Genomic DNA, 22580 nt, shown 5'->3' with positions numbered 1-22580 from the left:
TGCGTAACCGACTGAACCACCCAGGCGCCCCTCCCTCAGAAACTTCAAACAATTGATAACTATAAGCTTATCGTGTGCTTATGGAGTGACAGGGCAAGAATGTTCTGTACTTTGTGCAACGTGTTCTGCCTTAATTCAGTACTCCTATTGAAACCTCAGGTCAACAGATGTCCCAAGGGCTTACAGTGCCAGACAGGTCTAGTGTGGATTAACAAGCGAGGGAGAAGTGTCCAGGGCAAAGTGAATTCCAGATGGAGTCAGTTTTGCTACATGTTCACCTCGCAGGGTTGGGGTGAGACACCCTCATCAGGAGAGCGTGCCGGCGCTCGGGGACCTAGAAACCATCCCATTGAAATATGAGGGCCCCTCCTTTACTCCTGATTCCCAAGGCTGTCCTCAACCCCACCCCCGGTTTTCCTTACATCCCACTTATCCTCAGTCCACCTTCAGGATCCAGGGCTTTCGCTCTGGACACCGATCCAGCTGGAGTCTGGGGGCCTGCCTCCCCACCTAGCCTTTAGATGCCTCCCCCTTTATTTCCTGGAGTCTGTATGCGACACTACTGTCCAGTGTGAGTCGTGTGTGGTCCTGTACCGCACGCCGGTTCCGTCTCCCACCAAAGACCGTGCGCTTCCAGAGTCCAGGGCCAGGACCGTCCGGATCACCGTCGCGCCCCTCGCTCCCCCGCCACCACCATGGGCGCCTCGCACAAAGAGGCAGGGCGGAGGCCCCGCAATTCTTTTCTGAGATCTCCGCATTACCAGGGTCCCGAGCCCTGGGCGACGCCGAGGCCGGCTCCAGGGAGGCTGCAGGACGGCGCCAGCGTGGAAGGCGGGAGACACTGGAGTCCCGATTCCAGCGCGCGGGGGGAAGGGCGTCACCTGGGCCAGCCGCTGCGGGAGTGGGCCGGCATCAGGTGCAAAGCCCCGGAGCGGGGGGCGCGCGCGGGGCCCTGCAGCCACCCCCGCGCCGCCGCGCGGCTCTTCTGGGATCTCCTCCGGCGCCCCGGGGCTGGAGTGGGGGTGGGGGGCGGCGGGGGAGAGGAGCTGGTGGAGGGAGGGAGGACACGTAGCGGCCTCGCCGCAGGGCTCCACTCCGCGCGAGCGGGCGGGGGGAGCCGGGGACCGCCGCTCCAGCCCGCTGGCCTTCGAAAGATCCTCCTGGGCCAATGGCAGGCGGGGCGACGCGCCCGGATTGGTGCAAGCGCTCTGCTGATCACTGTGGAAACCCGGGCGGCGGAGAACGCGGGAGGATGCGGAGCCGCGGGCGGGGGGAGCCGGAGGGGCGGGCGGAGGAGGCATCGGGGTCCTGAGCTCCCCGGGAGTTTTTACTGGAGGCGAAAGTCCACCGCGGGCTGGCGGGCGGAGGGAGGGGCGGAGGGAAGGGACCGATTGAGGGCCCCGGGAAGCCGGAGAGACTCGGGAGGCAAGGCAGGGATACTCCCGAGCGCGGGCGAGGAGGCCTGGGGGAGGGGGCGCGGCGGGAGGAGGAGTAGGAGAAGACAAAAGCCGAAACCGAGCAGGGCCCGGGCCGCACACTCGGGCCGCCGGCGGAGGAGGCCGCAGTGCACGGGGCGTCCCGGGCGGCAGGCAGCATGGGGAAAGGGGGGAACCAGGGCGGGGGGGCCACCGAGCGCGAGGCGCCGATGCCCACCTTCAGCTGGGAGGAGATTCAGAAGCACAACCTGCGCACGGACAAGTGGCTCGTCATCGACCGCAAGGTCTACAACATCACCAAATGGTCCAGCCGGCACCCGGGGGGCCAGCGGGTCATCGGGCACTACGCGGGGGAAGATGCGACGGTAAGGCTCTGGGGGCTCCCCCGCCACCTTTCTCTGCTGCAGGCGGGAGTCGGGGGCCAGGAGTCCCAGGGCTGCAGACGAGACCTCCAGCGCTGAATGGAGCCTGGGGCGTCGGGGAGGAAAGGAAAAGTGTGCCTCCTGCGCTCGCCCTCCGCGCCCCCCCAGCCCTCATCCTTTAGGACGGCCCGGGCCACCCGGCTATGGGGGTCGGATTTTGCGGCGCGGGAGGCGGCGCCGCCGTGGAGATCCGGGCGGTGGAGAAGCGTGCGGGGTCTACTGCGCGCGCTGGGACCCACGCGTCCGCTCCTCCCCCCGGGTTCACACGGAGCTAGGGACTCTCCGAAGGGGGCAATCGGGCTTTAGGGGGGGTGGCACCCCCAACGTGGAAGATGGCGGCTCAGGGGCACCGCGGGACCGAGCGGGAGAGGGGCCAGTTGTGGACTCAGCGCGCGTCCCTCACTCTCCAGCCAGACAAGGGGGCGGGGAAGGAAAAAGCTCGTCCAGGCCGGGCTCGCTCCTGCTGGAATCCTTGTCTAAGAAGGTCCACAGTGGCTGCCACGAAGGGACCGCCCGGGACCTCCTGTTCCCAAGCCCTCAAGGACCACCGGGGGGTCGGTTCTTGGGCCCCCGGGGTGGGGAACTGGAAGGAGCGTTTGCAAAGCCCAGGTCGAGAGGGGCCTTGAGCTGCGTGGATTCAGCGGCACTAGGCGGGCTTGGCTACAGGTCCCAGCTGCACCAAGGTTACTCGCGGGCTCCTCAACTACTCAATGGTCCTCTGTTTCTAAATCCTGCCAGGAATGCCCTTTCCTCATCTGCACACCAAAAGGTATTGGGGCGATGGGGCCTCGGCGGGAGCCACAGCTGCCCATCTTACCCACACCAAAGGTGTGGCTCTGCCCCTGGGGCACCTCCCAGCCCCCTCCCCTCACACCCCCGCCCCCAGTCTGAAATGCTTGCATTTCTTTAAGGTGCAGCTGGAGCCCAGTGGACTCAGATGGGAGAGAGGGAAGCGAAGAGAGAGTCAAGGAGGGAAGAAAGCCTCTCTTGGTGGCAATGAGCTGAAAGCTACTTGCGCAGGGTGAAGAGGGGAGAAGCCACGGGAGGGATACGTAGATCATTGCAGCTGGACGTTTGCTGTCCGGGGCTTTTGCTGTCCTAACAGTATGGGCCCCTGGCGGTGCAACTTTTGATCCCCCTGCCTCTTTCAAGGCTCCTTGGGACGGGCCTAGCCAAGGAGGCCAGACCAGGCAGCTATAATCTCCGGCTGTTAATGGCTTGCTGCTTTGATGAGCAGGGTCCAGGCCTATGCGAGATCCCCAGGAGGGCCCACAGGAGAAGATGCTTACAGCTTTGGGGCCCATCCGGTCTCACCTGCTGGAGAACAGTGCCCCGGGGGCTGTAATGCGAATCATAACTTAGTGGACATGAGGTTTTCAGACCATCTGCGTTACGGCTTGGGGACCTTCCCACAAACTGTTGGGGGAAGTTGGGTAAGGGCGACTCAAGTAAAAAACCTGACTCCGGGTTGGGGTCTTTCCGCTATCAAACATATTTTCTTATGTGGAAAAATAATGTATTGTGTGGCAAAGCACTTCGTAAGCTGTAAACGCTAGGAAAATGCCACGGACCAAGCGTTATCAGACAAGTTGGAGAAAAATGAAGATTGTGTAAAATGAGCAACAAGGCGGCGGGGGTGGGGGGGGGGGGCAGTGGCAGCGCCTGGGTGGCTCAGTTGGTTGAGCATCTGACTCTTGAATTTGGCTCAGGTCATAATCCCAGGGTTGTGGGATCGAGCCCCGAGTTGGGCTCCACACCGAGTGTGGAGCCTGCTTGAGATTCTCTCTCTCCTCTCTCTCTCTCTGCCCCTCTCCCCTGCTTGTGCTCTTTCTCTCTCCCTCTCTCCCTCTAAAATAAAATTTTTAAAAAGTAAGCAACGAGGAATTGGGAGGAAAGAAGTTTGAATCTATGCCAGCTTTTATCGGAGTAGCAATGCATATATACAACCCTTTCCCCCAAAGCTTACTACCTTCTATGACGAGGCTTTTATGGAGCGGTATGCCCTAACTGGTGGTGTGGTTGAGTTAACAGTGGAGTGTAAGACTGGATTCTCCCTTTTTCTCTCTCTCTCTCTCTCTCTCTCTCTCTCTCTCTCTCTCTGCTGTCTGGGACCAGGATGGGAAAAGGCCACGGGAAGCAGGGGGTGTATAAGAGGACTCGGAGAGGCAGGAATAGGTTAGGAATCAAGAGTTCCTTGGTTTTAAGCTGTTCAGCAGGTAGCTTTGCCCCTCAGAGCATGGACCTCTTCCTCAGAGCTTGGGGAGAGCCAGAGTGTCTGGGCCATGCAAGCTTGGGGAGGGACTGGGCAGCAGACAGAGACTGCCCCCCCCCCCCCCACCCGGAGCACTGCAGTGCACTGTTTTGAGCCCATCGCAAGGCAGGAACATCCTCCCAAGAGGTCAGAAGTCAAGGAAGCCATTCTTGAGACCATTCGGGGCCTCAAGAAGGGATTTTCCTGCTCCTGGAGAAAGGCCTCAGAAGTCAGGAACACCTCTTTGTTCCTCGAAAGGACAACAGAGCCAAGGACCGTTGTCATTTGGCACTTCTGCAGAAGTTAGCACTTGGCGTTGCCTGAACTTGATTTTTGCAACTCACAGGGCACATGCCCGCGTGTTAGCTCAGCCCCACAGGTATCTCTCATTGCTCTCGGGTTTAAAGACCTCGCTCAAGTTTAAAATTTTGCTCAAGTGACAGGGCTCAGCCCTAAGCCGAGGGTTTCTGAATCTTCCCACCTCCCCTTCTCCCATCCACCCTCCCTTCCTATTCTTTCTTCCTCTGGCCCTCCGAACTTTCCTGACTTGGGGCTTTTCATCTTCAACTACGATTCATCTGACACACGTATTCACTGTCTCTGTGGCTTTGGGCTGGGCCCTGGGCATAAAGATGGATAATTCAGGGACGCCTGGGTGGCTCAGTTGGTGATGCGTTCGGCCCTTGGTTTGGGCTCAGGTCATGAGCGCGTGGTTCACGGGATCGAGCCCCGCGTCGGTCGGGCTCTGTGCTCATAGCAAGGGGCCTGCTTCAAGTTCTGTGTCTCCCTCTCTCTCTGCCCCTCCCCTGCTCGCATGTGCTCTCTCTCCTTCACTGTCTCTCTCAAAATCAATACACTTAAAAAAAAAAGATGAATAATTCAGAGAGTGACCGCATCTATTGGATTCGCTTCACTCCTTCCTCAAGCCCCCTCCTTCTAGGCACCAGCTCCCTCATTTCTGCCCCCTGCTCCTGCCTTGTCTCCAACTTCTCCTGCCCTGTCTGCATAGGTCCCCTCTTAGAACCGAGGGAAGGCGGGAAGAGGTCAGGATTGGTTCCATCTGTGAACCTGCTCCTACGCTGTTCTGAAAAGGCACCACACTGAAAATGGAACAAATCTCTGACCTCCTGTAGATAGGGCAGGGGGGCCACGGTTTTGAGAGGCAGAGGACCTAGAATCGCATCCCAGCTTTGTGAATCCCGCGGCAAGGCACTTGCTATGCACTTTGCGTTCTAGGTCTGTGAAATGGGAGGTCATCGCCAGGCTCAAATGGGTGTGCGTGAGTTCACCCCTTGAACTTGAGGACGCGCTCTGAGTGTGAGGGATCGGTACTGTACTTACTGTGTGTCCCTTGGCCTCCCGCGCACAGGTGGGCATGTGCATGTCCCCAGCACACATGGCAAGGGGGTTCAGGAAATAGGAAACGGAGTGTGAAGAAGAGAGACTTCAGTGACCCCATTTTTACCAAAGGAAGAGGCATTCACTGCATTTGAAATCCGTCTTCTGGTTGTGACTGGAGGGCAGCTGTACCTCCTAGAGCTGGATCGGGACCGAGCAGTCCCGTTCCCACTGACTGCGGTCTCAGGGAGGGTACCGTCCCCAGCTCAGCATCCTCCCACGTCTTAGCATCCGTGAGAATCTGTTGCCTTTTGCAGGCACCTGCTTCCTGTGCGACTGCACCCTTCCCACCCCCGGGGGGGGCGTTGCATGGGCCAGACATCAGCTGGCGCACTCCCCTCGAGGGCCCTCTGGCTGCCCACAGCCTCCACTGCCCCCTTTCCCTTGGCCCAGGGCCTCTGCTGTGCAGAGGATGTCAGCGACCCCGTCTCTGGCCGGGAACTCAGGGTCCCTCCTCTGCTTCTCCCTCTTTAACCCCTCTTGTTCTCCAGAGTCCCTGCAACCCGGAAAACCTGGAATGCCCTGATTTTGCTGCTCCTGTTCTTTCCCGGTCCCGGGTTAAGGCCCCAGATGTCCAAAGCCGGACCGGAGACTAGCTTTGCTCTGCTGAGAAGGGGACATAGCCAGAAACAGATCATGGCACCCAACCGTTCGTGTGGTTGGAAGACCCTGGGGCCGGGCCAGGGAAGGTGTCTTCATGCAGAGGTTGGCTGGCGTTGGCCCTGGGTTGGTGGCAGAAGCAGGAAATGTGGCGTGCGTGTCTTCCTTTTGGGAATCTTTGGTGCTTCTGCCTGCAGCCTGCCCTCCCCACCCCCCACTACACACACCTGCCCACCTGCCCTCCTGGGGACAGTTCCAGTCTGCTCCCAACCTGTCCCCACTCCCTTCTCTTTGCCCCTTGTCCCAGCCCTTCCTGGAAAGCCTTTGGCCTCCCTTCCTGTTGGGCTAGGGTAGATTCTGGTTCCAAGTCAACATTTGCATTGCCCTGTCTTGCCTTGCCTGGGGACCCACCTTACACCAGCCAGACCCTTCTGTAACCAAACAGTTCCCGAGAACTTTCTGTAAGTGCGTGAGGCTTGCCCGTGACACTCCACGCTCCGAAGCGGGGAGGCCCCAAAAAATGCTCAACTCTCAGGGAGGAGAAATCTCGTTTGGATTGACGCCTGTGTACTAACATTGGAAAACTCTAAAAGTAGGCACCCCTGGAATGTGACGGTGGGCTAGCAGTTTCACCTTCCCCAGCCTCTTGTCTCTAAAATAGGACCTGCCTGGGGTGCCTGGGTCAGTCAGTTAAGCATCCGACTTAACCGACTCAGGTCAGGATCTCGCAGTTCGTGAGTTCGAGCCCCGCATCGGGCTCTGTGCTGACAGCTCAGAGCCTGGATGGAGCCTGCTTCCGATTCCGTGTCTCCCTCTCTCTCTGCCCCTCCCCTGCTTGCTCTCTCTCTCTCTCAGAAATAAACATCTTAAAAATTTTTTTTAAACCTAACAAAATTAAATAGGGCCTGCCTCAGAGTTTGGTAAAGATTACTGCCTTACGTGCACAAAGCCTGTGACTCAGTGGCTGTGTCAGTGTGGGATGGTTCCACAGTCAGCAGCACGGGTGCTGGAGAAGGTGAAGTGTTCTGGGGTCTTAGAAGCACGAGCAAAGTTGCACCAAACGGCGCAAGAAGAGTCTGAACGTGATTGCAGACTGGAAAGGCTTCCGCGGGGTCAGAGAGAGCACAGCTGGGGGGTCCTGGGCCCTCGCGTTCACTTGCGAGCCCCTCCTAGGCACTGGGGTTGCTCGTAGTGAACCAGACAGTTGGGGTCCTTCCCTTGTGGAGCGCGTATCCTTGTGGGAGAGACCAGCGAGAAGGAAGTGAGTACATACAATGGCTTGCGAATTCGACAACTGTGAGGAAGACCGCATAACAGGGCGAGGCCCAGAGAAAGGGTGGGACTGGAGGGCGGTTGGGAAAAGCCAGCCGGGGGACACTATGGGAGCAGGGCTCCAGACAGAAGGAAGAGCCGTGCAGAGACCCCGGCATGGGCACGAGCTTGGTGGGTTCGTGGGTGGTCCCCCCAGGCCTGCTCAGAAAGCGGTCAGAACTACTTGCAGACTTGAACTTCACCTCCCAGCGAGGAGTAGAGAGCAGCCGAGGAGTAGAGAGCAGCCGGCCCTCAGGAAACTGCCTCACCAAGGACTTCCTGTCATTTCTCGAAAGCCGTGGTCTGATGTGAGGACGGCCAATGGAGAGGCTTCTGTAGGCTCTCACTGGAGGGCAGCGTTGCCTCCATGGCACCGCCGATGCCCGGGCCCTGCTTTCAAAGCTCCCGGCCGGCCTTTCCCCGGGGAGCCTCGAACTTGGCGCTGGGAAGGTCCTCACTTCTCAGAGGGCGCTGAGGCTGGCCCAGAGTGGCAGAGCTGGTCAGCGCCGGCCCCCAGGCCCCCTTCCCTCCTGCCCAGCATCACATCTCTGCTCTGAAAATATACTTGATCTGAGCCCTTTCTGTTCAGCTAGTGGGGCATAGACTTTTTTTTTTTTTTGCCTCCAAAACTGCACAAAGTGTTGCTTTGTAAGTCTGTTCTAGATACAAATGGAATAAAGACTGGGCAAAAAGACTTGATGCCAGGGATGCAGTGAGGGAGTGGGAGAGGCCTGGCGATTGCTGTCGTGAATACCTGTATTTCCTCAACCAAGATCGCAACGTTTTGCCACTTTTGCATTTCCCCTCTTTATGCGCGTGCGATTTTTTTTGCAACCTCGGCCCTAGATTCTTCACCACCTCCCCCTAAGAATAATCACAATGCTTTTGCTGCTATTAAGAAACCTAATAATAACTCCTTAATGTGATCAGATGTCCGGCCCATATTCAAATTTTCTCATTCAACTCCCAAAATGTCTTGGAAAACGGCTGAGGTTTTTTTTTCTCCCCCCCCCCCCCCCCCCCCCGCAATATGAGCCTTTCAGATCAAGCATTGCTGTTTTTATGTTTCTGCTTTTTAAAAGTAAATGTTTATTCATTTAAAAAAATTTCCTTAATCTTTATTTTTGAGAGAGAGACAGAGTGTGAGCAGGGGAGGAGCGGAGAGAGAGGGAGACACAGAATCCGAAGCAGGCTCCGGGCCCTGAGCTGTCGGCACAGAGCCCGACACGGGGCTCGAACTCACGGACCGTGAGATCGTGACCTGAGCTGAATTCGGACGGCTGCTCAGCCGACTGAGCCACCCAGCCGACTGAGCCACCCAGGGAGGGGAGGGCAGAGAGAGAGAGAGGGAAACCGGTTCCGAAGCAGCCTCTGCGCTAACAGCAGAGTCCGATGCAGGGCTTGAACTCCTGAACCGTGAGATTATGACCTGAGCCAGAAGCGTGCACTCAACTGAGCCATCCAGGTGCCCCAAGCATTGCTGTTTTTATATCTTTGTGTCTTATCTTTGTCGGTTTTTAAAAATCGAAACACCCACCTCCCAACACGCACACGCACACTTTTTTCTCCACTACGGTGACATTTCCGATGATTTCTCGTGGCATCATTCTAGTCCCCTGCCCTGCAATGTCTCAGTTTGGTTCACTGCAGGGTAAATGTTGTTGACCACTGGGACAGCATGTTGTAGCCCACGAGGGGGACCTGATGCCAGCTCACCTCTAATGGAACTGCTGCATCTGTTATGAGGTGGCTTAGATAATAATGTACGTAACAGAGGGGCGCCTGGGTGGCTCAGTCGGTTAAGCGTCCAACTTCGGCTTAGGTCACGATCTCACGATTCGTGGGTTCAAGCCCCTCGTCGGGCTCTGTGCTGACAGCTCAGAGCCTGGAGCCTGCTTCGGATTCTGTGTCTCCCTCTCTCTCTGCCTCCTTTCCACTCGTGCTCTGACTCTCTCTCAAAAAATAAACATTAAAAAATAAAAAAAAAAAAGTAATGGACATAACAGAAAAAAACCTAGAGAAAATAAACTAAAATATTAACAATGGTGCTCACCGTCTGGGTGGTATTTATTTTTCTCTTTATTCTTCTGTACATTCCTTCAATTTGCCCAAATTAGGCATGCTATTACTTTATAATCAGAATTACGATAATATGATGATATGATATTACAATATTATTTTTTTATTTTAAAGGCAATGTATCCGTGTTAGAGAAAGTTGGAAAAGGAATGAAATCAACTTAACACGTAATAGTGTAAGGCTTCTCCAAGGTTTTTTTTCCATAATTTCAGTAATTATTTTCATACTTTTTCAGATTACGGAAACTTTTTTTTTTTTCAGAAATGGTTTTTACCTAGTTCTGTAATTGTTTTTGGTTTGACGTGATCTCCTAAGCACGTTTTCTGTGTCGTAGCAGGCTCCAGGATTCTGCGGAGACTCTCATCCTTCCTGGGCTCTGCCCAGCTCTGTGCCCGCACAGTGCCTCTCCCTGGAGGGGCGCATTTTTCTGACTCACTCGGCGGCATCCTGAATGTCCGCATGCACCCTTGGTGAGCTCAGGGTGGCGACCCAGGCATGCCGCCGGTGCAGCTGGGCACAGAGGGATCTGCCAAGATGAGGCTGGAGAGAACATTCAGGGCCGGGTCCCGGGAGGCCTCAATCAATGTGGGGACACAGAGAGCCGGTGCTGGTGAGCCCTGCCCTCCCTGGGTTGAGGGCCCCACTCACCACTTGCTTTCCTGCTCCCCAGGATGCCTTCCGAGCCTTCCACCGTGACCTTGATTTTGTGCACAAGTTCATGAAGCCTCTGCTGATCGGAGAGCTGGCCCCGGAAGAGCCCGGCCAGGACCATGGCAAGAATGTGAGTGTGCCCAGACCAAGAAAGGAGGGGAGGGTGTGTGGGGAGAGGGGGAGGTGCTCGCCCCAAGACAGAGAGTGCCGGGGTGGGCCAAGGGAGCTTTATGTCAGTGCAGAAGAGCCACTGCCCAATATCTGGGGTCAGAGAGCACCCAGAGGCTCTGCAGTGAGCCCTCTTCTCTCGCTGCCAGCCTGGGCTGGCCCCCTACCTTCGAGTAATTCATTCCCCACCTCTTCACCTCCAGGGTCTCAGTCGAGCTAGGCTGGCACAGGGTCCTTCCTTCTTGTCCAGCCCCTGAACCCCCCTTCCACCCCCCCCGCCCCCCCCACACACCATTTTCTCTCTCCTTCCCTGGGAAATACAGGCCATTCCTTGTGCCCTCCTAAGGTCAACCTCCCTTCTGCCCTGGATCTCCACCGCTCTGCCCCTACTCTCCCCTTTCCCTCAAGGTCTGAGAGGGGAGATTGTCTTCACCCCTCCCTGGAGCTGACCTGGGGCTCCTTCCTCCCCCCTCCCCCCCCCGCCCCCCGCACCGCAGGCAGGCAGCTTCTCTCCTCTCCACAGTGTCCTGTGGGCTCCCTCCTTCCTGGCTTTGCTTCTCTGGCCCCCACCTTGTTTCCCTGCTCTCCCTGCTGCTTAAATGGTTGGCAGATTCTTCGACATTTATCACCCAGGCTCCCAAACGTAGCTTTCTCCACGAACGCCCCGCCCCATCTACCCTTTCAAAGCACCCCCTCTCCTTCCTTGCCTGCCCTACCCCTGCCGCCCAGCCCCCTTCTGTCTCCCAGTCACGTTCGTTTCCCCAGAGCCACCCCCAACTCCTCCCTGGTCTCCGGGGCCCCACATCCCCAGTGCCCATCAGGTGTCCTGCCTCCCTGAGCTGTCTGCTTTGTCTCCCCCACCGCAATCCCCTCAAGACTCGACAGAGTGCCCAGAACAAGTCAGGGCAGTGTCGGGGAGTGGGAAATGCAAGCTTGCATGTGCCTGTGTGTGTGTGTGTGTGTGTGTGTGTGGTAATATATACATATCCATAGCATCAACTTTACCATTTTAACTGTTTTTAGATGCACAGTTCAGTGGCTTTGAGTGCATTCAAACTTTGTCATGCAAACTTTACCACCACCCACGTCCAGAACTTTTTCCCCACCCCGAACTGCTACTGTCCCCGTTAGACATGAACTCCCCGGTCTCCCTCCCGCCAGCCGCGGTCAACACCATTCTACATTCTGTCTGTGATATGCCCGCTCCAGGTAACTGAGTTGAGTGGAATCGTACAATATTTGTCCGTTGGCGTCTGGCTTAATATCACAGAGCACGATGTCTTCAGGGTTCATCCGTGCGGCAGCAGGTGTCAGATTCTCCTTCCTTTTTGAGGCTGAGTGATATTCCACTGTGTGGATGCACCACATCCTCCACTGATGGAGGCCTGGGTTGCTTCTGCCTTTGGCCTTGTGAATAATGTCACTGTGAACACGGTGTGTACAAGGCAGGCTTTTGAGTCGAGTCCTTTCTCCGCTACTCGACTGGCTGTGGCCACACGGTGCGGTCCCCAGGGCTGCGGAGGCCCAGGCGGGTGCCGTGGAGGCCGCTGATGCGGTGCACGGTGGCCGGGCTCCCTGGGGTCGCAGGCTTGTGGATCGGCCCCCCTGGCCACCGCTTCTCTGGGCCAGAAGACGTCGGTCCCCTCCAGAGCAGCCAGGTGGCCGACACCTTCCCTGTGCTCTTGCTCAACAGTCCCAGATCACGGAGGACTTCCGGGCCCTGAGGAAGACCGCCGAGGATATGAACCTGTTTAAGAGCAACCACCTGTTCTTCCTCCTCCTCCTGGCCCACATCATTGCCATGGAGAGCATCGCCTGGTTCACCATCTTTTACTTTGGCAATGGCTGGATTCCAACCGTCATCACGGCCTTTGTCCTTGCTACCTCTCAGGTGACGTGTGACACCCTCACCGGTCACCGGAAGCCCCCGCCCCAACCGCCCCCCTCCCCCGCCTCCAGCTCACAGAGGCTGGTTACGGGTGAAAGCTGGCACTGTGAAAGCATCTCTCTCCCCAGGCCCAAGCTGGATGGCTGCAACACGATTATGGCCACCTGTCAGTCTACAAGAAGTCCACATGGAACCACTTCGTCCACAAGTTCATCATTGGCCACTTAAAGGTAAATACCAGCAGCCCTGGGCGTCCACCCATCAGTCAGCGGTTGGCACGGCACCATCTCACTTTGTGGAAGCCAGGTCTCCTCTTGGATCAGTGGCCGTGGCCGCAGGGTAACGAGGCAGAGCCACCTGTGAGCAGTCTCTTCCCACCGGGCTGCTCTGGGCTCTGGGACTGAGCACATCCTGCATTTCTCTGACCTTCCGAGCCCTGTCTCCATATTAAATTAGACCCATAACCAGCAAAAAAAAAAAACAAACAAAAAAAAAACCCAGAGGGCAGGTGTATCCTGCTTTTGTATATTGACTCAATTGATTATATTGTTTACTCCTTATCTAAAGCCTTATCTAGTAAATTCCTTTTAATCTCAAAGGGAGATATTGTCATAGAAGTCTTTAGATAAGGGACATCAAATAGCATGATGATCAGCTGAGCCCAAGGGCCAGTGCTGTTTATTTTTTATGAAAAAAAATTTTTTTAATGTTTATTTACTTTGGAGAGAGACAGAGCATGAGCAGGGGAGGGGCAGAGAGAGAGGGAGACAGAGTCCGAAGCAGGCTCCAGGCTCTGAGCTGCCAGCCCCGACGTGGGGCTTGAACCCACAGTCATCGAGATCATGACCCGAGCCGAAGTAGGAGGCCCAGCTCACTGAGCCACCCAGGCGCCCCGGGCCAGTGCTGTTTAAAGCTCATGAGTAAATAGGTCCTCCTTTCTCACCTCCTTGCAGATGAGGGGGTGTCCCCACAAAGCTTTACAGTGAGGCAAGTTCGGAAGAGGACAGTCTGGCCTTGCCTGTGACCTTGTGCTCATCTGATAGCCGTATGTCCTTGGTTTTGGAAATAAGTCCTTCCCAACTCATTCTGAAACAGATCATCCCCCAGTCAGCCCTTCCCCAGCAACCCCCAGCTGCTCCCTAAGAAAGGTTGTGTCCTAAACAATTCCATCCCTCCTCACCCTGGTGTGGGAAGAGCTATATGTGTGGATTAAGCATGTCCCCCTGCAACTCAGGCTGCACGGAGCCCTTGGCTTGTCGGCTGCGGGTCTGGTTGGGGGTGAACTGGCGACGAACTAGTAACGAGTTCCGCGACAGTTCGCCTGGCCCTGAGCCTGAAGGGCCCTGAGAACCTGGTTTCTTTCCAAACATTCAGGGGTGAAGGGAGAGGGTACGTATAGTGGAGCGCTTTGTTTTGTTTCATACTCTTTTCTGTTGGAGAAAACCCTCCTCTGTATTGGAAAGTAACAATTCACTCCCAACCGGTGTCAGCCCCACACGCTTAACAAAGATGGGCCGGGCCGCCGGGTCCTGTTTCCAGACGCCGGGTGGGAGCCGGGAGGGAAGGCCTTTCCTGCCTGATGTCCCTCGGTCTTTGAAGGGCCCTGGAGCCTCGCTCTTATGTCAGATGGAAGACGAGGCCAGGACAGAGGACATGAGTTTATGAAATCAGAACCCTGGCACAACGGGCAGAGGTCGGGGACATGGGTTCCGCTCGTGCCTCGCCAGCCCTCCGCTAACCGTGTCCTTCCGGCTGTGTCTAGGCTAGTGGCACAGTCATGCAGTTCACCCCGGGGGGGGGGTGCTCAGGAGCCAGGAGGGTAACGGCTTGCCTGAAATCGCTCGGGCACCCCGTAGTCACACAGCGGCAGGCAAGTCTTGTAGGCCCACCTGTTCGTCTGGTCCCTTTGCTGGGAAAAAAGGGGGCTGGCTGCAGGGAGGTCCCCAAGTGCCCTGCCAACTTGGATGTTTTAGCACAAGCCGGTGAGGACAGAGAACGGCGGGCCGGGAGCCTCGAGGAGCTGGGACCTGATCCTTACTGGCACCCTGCTGTGCTCCAGGATTCCAGTGTGAGCTCCCCACATCCCGAGGGCCCCCTCTCCTTCAGCCCTGTCACTTCCAGTGGACAAGAGTTCTGAGCCATCACGCCTCTGTTGAAAACCCTTTATTTGTTATTTAAAAAAAAAATTTTTTTTTAATGTTTATTTTTGAGTGACAGAGCGTGAGTCGGGGACGGGCAGAGAGAGAGGGAGAGACAGAATCCGAAGCAGGCTCCGGGCTCTGAGCTGTTGGCACAGAGCCCGACACGGGGCTCAAAGCCACGGGCCACGAGATCATGGGCTGAGCTGAAGTCAGACACTCAACCGACTGAGCCACCCAGGCACCCCTGTTTAAAACCCTTTAATCGGTACTCTGCATCTGGAGATGGAAACCAGAAGACCGACAGCCTTTTCAGTACATCATCTCGGGCCACCAGGACTAGGGTTAAGGCAAGGGAGGCACTTGCCTCGCGCACACAATTTCGGGGGACACCAAAAGACTCAGTAATCGACATTTGAATGTGTTTTTTAAAAAAACGAAATTAATGCAAAAAACTTGCCCGTGAACAAAATAGCAGCATTTTAAAGAAAGGTCAGGGCTGTGCTGAGCCATATTGGAACCTGAGACAAAAGGGAGGAAAGACGTGGGGCGGCACCTGGGTGGCTCAAGTCGGCTAAGCGTCTGACTCTTGATTTTGGCTCAGGTCATGATCTCGCGGTCCATGAGTTCGAGCCCCGCGTCGGGCTCTGTGCTGATGGCTCGGAGCCCGGGGCCTGCTTCAAGTTCTGTGTCTCCCTCTCTCTCTGCCCCTCCCCTGCTCGCGCTCTGTCTCCGTGTCTCTCTCTCTCAAAAATAAATAAACATTTAAAAAAATGAAAAATAAAGGGGCGCCTGGGTGGCTCAGTCGGTTGGGTGGCCGACTACAGCTCATGTCATGATCTCGCGGTCTGTGAGTTCGAGCCCCGCACCCTGCTCTATGCTGAGAGCTCAGCGCCTGGAGCCTGCTTCCGATTCTGTGTCTCCCTCTCTCTCTGCCCCTTCCCTGCTTGCTCTCTGGTCTCTCTCCTTCTCAAAAATAATAAACATTAAACAAATAGTAATAAATTAAAAAAATAAAAAATGAAAAAAAAAGAAGAAAGTGAGGCAAACCAAAAGTAGATTCAGAAACTCTTGTTGATGCATTTGCTTGCTTCATTACAGCCAGGGGTACACGTTTTTCCTTTTCCCTCAGGCTCTGATATAGCTCAACCCCGGGATTACTGGCCTCGATCCTGGGTCTCCGACTCAACCAAAGGGCTTTTGGCTTCTGGAGCAGTCCACACTACCCCTTCCCCGACCCTCAAGGCCTGCCCCCAGCCTCCTCCCTCTGTCTGGAAAGCACCTGTCACTCACTCTGCCAGGCCCCCTCCTGCCCAGCCTGCAGAGCGAGCCAGTCCCCTCTTCCTGCAGGTTTGCTTCTCTTCCTGGGCCCCATCTCAGTGTGCTAGGGTGCCTTCCTCTCCTTCCCTAGTCAGGGGCTTGCCTCTGGATCGCTCTGCCTAGTGAAGAATGGAAAAGAATCGCGGCAGGGGAACAGCAAGATCAAACAACATTTTGTCTCTGATCTGCCCAGAGAGTGAGATAGCTCTCGGGCAGTCGGTCACTGAGTCATCCCCGGTGGCGGTGGTGGGGGAGGGGGGGCGGTTTCACAGTTCAGCCTTCTTTCTTTCACTTACTTATTCATTCAACAAACATCGCTGGGTTGGTGTATCCTAAACATCATGGCTTGCTCCTCAATTTCTTTGTGCCAGAGACTTCTCCATATGACCTTCCCCAGGAGTTGGGTTCCTTCCTTCTGGCTGGAAAGGCGAATGTGTCATCTGATTATCTGATTTTCCAGTCCTCTGAACTCTCGCTCACTGTCTTCTTTTTTTTTTTTTTTTTTTTTTTTTGGCTCTGATGGGTTTTGAGACTCACCTGCTCACAGGTCTCCACAAAGGCTACAGCTGCGGGTGGCTGTGCCAGCCCATGACTCTTAGTGTCCAGAGGTCGTGTGTGTGCCAAAAGTATCTTCCAAGTAAAATATTTGTTTTAGCAATGAGGCCTTTTTGCAGATGGCCGGACCCTTGGCCAAAGAGTTGATTGATCATGGAGTAGTTCACCAGTAAAGAGACAATCATCAGGAAGGTCTTAATTTCCTTTTGTGGGCCACAGGGCAACTTTGGGGGATGGGCATGTCTCCAAAGTGTGGCAAGAGCTGGAGTTGGTGAGCCAGAACTTTCTGACCTTGCGGGACATCCTTACATAATGCTTCTTGTCTCCTGGAATCATGGTTTTATATTTACATATTAGAACTGGGAAGCTATTACCTGTTCCTGTTAGGGGTCGTTTCTTAAATCCGCCTTCTGGCCTCCCGGGTGTGACCTCACCCCTCGGTACAGCAGCCTATCCGGCTGTCGGGTTGCCTCTTGCCAACGGCTTATGGTATGTGCTCAGATTTATGCAACCGTCGTTTGGGGGAGCATCTTCATCACTCCCAAAAGAAACCTCAAAGCTCGCGGCCACCCCCTCCCAACCCCCTCATCCCTCCCCCCCATCCCCAACCCCAGCCCTAGGCGACCACGGCTCCTTCTATGTCTAGATTATTCCAGACATTTCATATAAATGGAATCACGTACGTGGTCCTTTGTGTCTGCCTTCACCCACTTACCGTGACGTTCTCAAGGTTCCCCCGCGTTGCAGCAGATATCCGTGCCTCACACCTTTTTGTGGCGTGGCCAAACGGTATCCCGCCATGCGGATCAACCACGTTTTATTTATCCAGCCGTCAGGCTGACGGACATTGGGTTGTTTCCACTTTTGGCTTCTTTTGAATACTGGGAACGTCGGTGTCCAATTTTGTGTGGCCGTGTTTTCATTTCTCTTGGGTACCTGCCTCGCAGTGGGATCCCGGGCCAAAGAGTAGAGACCACTTCTTACCGTCTCCTGAAACAGAAGTGTTTCTCCTTGTAGAACGTGGCATGTGGGGGACATACAGAGGATGCGGGGGGTGGAGGCTCACACCTGGTGCTGGTAGAGTCCAGAGGCCACCCCACGCCTGCCAAGGCGCCCGCCTAGCACTAGCTGTCCTTGCCCGCCATCGCTGAAGGCGATGGGAAGACGGGCCTGGAGGGGTGGCACGGCTTGGCTCCACCCAGAAGTCCTGGCCTCTGGGGCCGCCCAGCGCTCTGGACTTAGTACCGGCAGGACTGCATTCTGATGTTTGGGGGGCGGGGGGTGCCCAAGGCCCCGTGTATGATGGTGAAGTCAGCCCTGAGCACTGGCGCTCCTAAGAACTGGTCCCCGCCCCCCCCCCCCCCCCGCCAGACAACTGTGCCACTCACCCCGTCTCCCCCCACAGGGTGCCTCCGCCAACTGGTGGAACCATCGTCACTTCCAGCATCACGCCAAGCCCAACATCTTCCACAAGGATCCGGATGTGAACATGCTGCATGTGTTTGTCCTGGGCGAATGGCAGCCCGTTGAGGTACGATGAAGGGTCAATGTCGACGTGGGAAGTGTTTGGCCCGAGGGGGAACCAGGGAAGGAATCCTACGGGTTGAATAGACATCCAAACGCATCTGCATCTAATGCGTACGTGGAAACCTTTCCTGAATTACTCAAGCTGGAATTTCTGTGGCGTGGCCTCACGTACAAATAACGGATCAGCTCCTTATCGGTGTTAGGGGCCTCTCTCCCTCCTGTGGGCTGGGGGGAGAATGCCTCCTGGCTTGTTTCTTCCTGGGGGCAAGGGAAACCTGATTCCGGTTTCGCAGGGAGGCACAGTCCCAGGGCTCGGGCGCGGTCCCCCAAGATCAGCTCAGGGAAGTCTTATTTGGAGAGTCAGTCCTCGATGCTGGGAGGGACCTTGGCCAACCCGCTTCACCATAGGTGACAAAGTGAGGCTCAGCGGAAGGAGGGGGTGTGTTCAGAATCACATGGGTTAGTGGCTAGTCTGGGACGAGGCCCCAGATCTGACAGCCAGGTCCTTTCCCTTCCACATTACCACACTGCCTTATTTTTATATTCGTTCCTTTTTTTTTATTATAAATCTAGAACTTACCCACTACAAGCACTTAAGTGGTACAGAAATACACCAAGTGACAAAGCGAATCTCCTGTTACCTCTATTGTCCCCCTTTGCCCCAAAGATCATACCCCTGAGGGTGACCACTAATGACAACATAGCATATAAATTCTTCCAGATTTCTTTTTTAGAAACCAAGATTAAAACTTAGACATTCTTGGGGCCCCTGGGTGGCTCGGTCGATTAAGTGTCTGACTCTTGATATCGGCTCAGATCTTGATCTCATAGTCATAGGATCGAGCCCCAAGTTGGGCTCCGGGCTGACAGTGTAGAGCCTGCTTGGGATTCTCTCTCCCTCTTTCCCTCTGCCCCTCCCCAACTCGTACTCGCTGGCATTCGTTCCCTCTCTCTCTCTCTCTCTCTCTCTCTCATTCTTTCACTCTCAAAAATAAACTTTAGGGGTGCCTGGGTGGCTCGGCCTGTTAAACATCCAACTTCGGCTCAGGTCATGATCTCACAGTTCGTGGGTTTGAGCCCCGTGTCGGGCTCTGTGCTGACAGCTCGGAGCCTGGAGCCTGCTTTGGATTCTGTGTCTCCCTCTCTCTCTGCCCCTCCCCTGCTCACACTCTGTCTCTCTGTCTCTCTCTCTCTCTCTCTCAAAAATAAATAAATGTTTAAAATAATAAGAAAGAAAGAAAGAAGGAAAAAAAGAAAGTTAAAAAAAAAAAAAAAACGACAAAGTAAACAACCTTAGACATTCTATCCTGCCCCTTGCCACCTTACCAAACATGGACCCCTTTCTGGGAGTCCCAAGTGCATCAGCCTTCGCTGGGGTCTGGCCAGTGCTCTGGTGTATTTCTATACCATAACATAACCCATGCTATTTTATAAGACAGGAAAATACATTGCCAATTCTCAACTTCTCTTCTCTAAGGTTTAATTTACCAAAAAAAAAAAAAAAAATCTACATATGCTTTGCTGTTTGTAAATATGGTGGTGAGATGAGTTTAGGAGATTTTTTCGTTGCTCTTGTACAGCTCGTAAGCGTCACGCTGCCATGCACAGAGTAGGGACTCCGTAAGCATTTGTCAAGAGAGGCGCATCAAGGAAGGAGAGGGGCCTGGGATTCCCAGCGGTGCTGTGGTGTTTCCGACGATATTGGCATCCAAGCGTTGGAACAAGGAATGGAGAGAGCCTGTTCCTCCAGTTCTGGCTCTTACCCTGTCTTTCCCATTTCAGTTCCACCCAAGAGAACATCTGAGCAGAAACATGGGTTTTCCGTGGCCTTGTCAATACAGAGGAAATTAGCCAAAATTCAGTGTTTAGAAGCGAGGAGCCTCTCTGGCCAGGCAGGGATTATATTCTCTGCCGAAGCACAAGCTTGCCCTGTTTCTTCTAGGAAACAGTTTGCTAGCTTTGATGTGAGGTGTCCGGATAGCGGGGCCGACGAACTTGGGGCCTCGATGAGTGAGGACAAAGGCTTCCCTTTCTCCCTGAGGCTTCATGTGGTAGAGTCGTTGGCTGTCCTGCCAGATGCTCTCTGTGTCCCTAACAACACAAATCCAGTCTCACCAGCTCTGCTGGCAGGAAGCCTTCTTTCCTCTCCGTGTGGTGGCCAGGGAAACCTCTTTCAACATCTCATCTCCGTAGACAGCTTTGGGGCAGGTGCTGGGGAGGGAAGGTTCAGGGATCTGCTTATCGGATGGCCGGTAGCATTTGAGAGACCACAGCCGGGGCCACGGGGGCTCTGTGGAAATCCTCTGCTTTGACCCACGTGTCGAGGGAAAGGCCAGATGTCTGCTGGGTTCCTGACCCAGCCGTGCCCCGGTGTCCACAGGACCCTGCTGCCCTGGAAGGGACCCTGGTGACCGTGGGTCTGATGACATTGTCTCAGGCCGGGCCCACATACCACACACCCCACACACCCCAGGGCCAGCCACCTGGCCCCAGATGGCCAGGTCTCAAGGTCTCTCTCTTTTTTTTTTTTTTTTTTAACGTTTATTCCTTTATTTTGAGAGAGAGGAAGTGGGGGAGGGGTAGAGAGAGAGTCCCAAGCAGGCTCTGAGAACTCACAACCTCACAAACCGTGAGATCATGACCCGAGCCAAAAATCGAGTCAGAAGCTTAATCCACTGAGCCACCCAGGCGCCCCCAGGCCTTGGGATCTTGAGAAAGCCTCTGGCCTCCAGAGCAAGGAGGCCAGGGCTCTTATCTCCAGGCCCCGATAAACAGACCGGCTCCAAAGGGCTGCCCGGCGCGCAGAAAGGTGAGCAGGGTGGGCCTCTTAGTTATCTGCCTTCTGGTCTTCTTTATGACTTTCAGGAGGATTTTGTTTGTTTTATGTACCAAGATGTATTCATTTCTTCCCCTCCTGCAGATTCCTTTCATTTCTTTTATGCTTTGAAAGTTCTTCAAAAAAAAAAAAAAAAAAAAAGATTTTAAGTAATCTCTACACCCCATGTGGGGTTTGAACTCACAACCTCAAAATCAAGAGTCGCACACTTTACCGACTGAGCCGGGCAGGCGCCCCAAGGAAGTCCTTCGTACATATTATTTTCAGCGTCTTACGGCTTCACTTTGAATTATTTTAACTTTGGCCGAAGAGGCTGTGCGTAAGGCTGGCGTCCTCCCTCCGCAGTTTTCTGGAGTCAGCCAGTTTTTTCTAGCACCACCCCTGTCAGCGCGCAAGGCCCTTCCCATGTGGCGATGACGGAGCGGGGTAGGGGGCGCTCCCCCAAGCCCTGCGCCTGGGCTGGGCTGTCTGGCCTCAGGCAGGACACCGTCTGCACGACTTGGGCGGCCCTCCATCCACCCTAGGCCCCTAATAACTTACCGTAAGCTCGTTAGCGGACTGACGTTCCGTTCCTGGGAAGAATTGACGTCCTCGTACTCGATCTTTCCATCCAGCAGTCAGGCGTCTTTCTCCGACTGCTCAAGCCTCTTTTTATTTCTCGTAGACTTTTCTTTATACGTCTCATGGGTGGTTCTTGTTCAGTTTCATGCTGGATATTTTCCATTTTTGTTATTGGGGTTTCGCCAGGGTTCAGGGAAGCTGTTGATATTTGATTGTCATCTTAGGTCCAGCTGCTTGTCCACTCAGTCCTCTTTGGGGTTTTTGGTGGGTTTTTTTTTTTTGGCTTTTTGAAAAATATTTATTTCTTTATTTTGAGAGAGAGAACAGGGGAAAGGCAGAGAGAGAGGGAGAGAGAATCCCGAGCGGACTCCGTGCCGTCGTCCGCAGACCCCAACGCGGCGGGGGGGGGGGGGGGGGTGGGGGGTGTGGTTGGATCCCACAAACCGTGAGATCATGACCTGAGCCGAAATCAAATGTCGGACGCATAACTGACTGAGCCACCGTGGCGCCCCCCCTCAGGCTTCTTTGTGATTTGAGTTATTTCAGCTGCTTGTTCTGAGTTTCCTGGGTAGACAATTCTATCCTTGAAAATAATGAAGATTTACTCTTTCTGATAGCTCCACACTCTTGTTTCTGGTTTGGGTTTTCTGACATTACTGGAACTTCCAGAACAGAGTTAAATAGCGGTGATGTCAGGGGCAGCCTTCGCTCAGCCATTTGTCTATCTGTCGCATCCCGAGGGGAACGGTGAGGCCATTATCCCGGTGGCGCTGTAAGAGGGCTTTCAGAAGCCATGAGTGTCTGTGCCTCCCCACCCGACATCCTCCTTTTCCGCCCATCTGGGACGGGGATGCTCTCCCGGCCCCGCCGCCTGTCTGCACCTGCCCCTCCAGGGAGACCTTTGTGAACGGGCCGAGTGACCAGCCCTCCCTTGGAACAACCACGGCCCTCCTCTCGGGGCCCACGGACCGGGGTCTTGCCATGCTGTGCATGCCCAGAGTGGCCACGTAGCTCATTTCTCTCTGTGAGTTTGCAGGTTCCCAGAGGCGGGGACTGGGCTTGGTGACAGCTCCCCTCCCCCAACCCTGAACGGACAAGGAAGGCCCTTGTTGTTCCTCAGACATTTTGTTCCAAAGCTGAAAAGTCCCCCGCACACGCCCCTGGCACCCACTCAGCCTGTAAGCCAAGCCTGGCCCGTGGTCTGCGGAGGGGCTGGGCACAGGACGGTCAGACCAGCCTGGGCAAAGCGGTAGGGACCTCCGGGAAGCCAGGCCACCAGAGCTGGCAGGGCTCCCCCTGCCCCTGCTTTTGTCCCCTAGGAGCCTCAGCTCGGGAATGCGTCAAAGGGAGCCCTGTGTGTGCCACCGTTTTGTCCTCTAGACCACAGGAGGCCACCTGGCCTGAGTGAAAGCACCCTCTGTCTTCTCTGCGTCTCACTT

The 22580-nt window shown here is 55.1% G+C and overlaps 1 protein-coding gene across 2 annotated transcripts in view; it reads left to right on the top strand.

Moving 5' to 3' along the window:
- The first annotated feature begins 1210 nt into the window (after positions 1 to 1210).
- FADS2 (fatty acid desaturase 2) overlaps positions 1211 to 22580 on the top strand; it is a 33483-nt gene continuing 12113 nt past the window's right edge. Inside the window, exons 1-5 of one of the 2 annotated variants that reach the window (XM_078433565.2) lie at positions 1211 to 1801; positions 10168 to 10278; positions 12010 to 12207; positions 12333 to 12434; positions 17623 to 17748. In XM_078433565.2, the coding sequence (XP_078289691.1) occupies positions 1595 to 1801; positions 10168 to 10278; positions 12010 to 12207; positions 12333 to 12434; positions 17623 to 17748 (744 nt within the window). In that variant the 5' untranslated portion in view covers positions 1211 to 1594. The remainder of the gene's footprint in view (positions 1802 to 10167; positions 10279 to 12009; positions 12208 to 12332; positions 12435 to 17622; positions 17749 to 22580) is intronic. The other variant, XM_078433564.2, reaches the window with a different exon arrangement.

The sequence above is a fragment of the Panthera onca genome, chromosome D1 (assembly GCF_046562875.1).
Source record: "Panthera onca isolate mPanOnc1 chromosome D1, mPanOnc1 haplotype 2, whole genome shotgun sequence".
In the NCBI taxonomy this organism is placed as follows: domain Eukaryota; kingdom Metazoa; phylum Chordata; class Mammalia; order Carnivora; family Felidae; genus Panthera; species Panthera onca.
The sequence above is the reverse complement of the archived record's forward strand: the minus strand, read 5'-3'. Positions and strand labels throughout refer to the sequence as shown.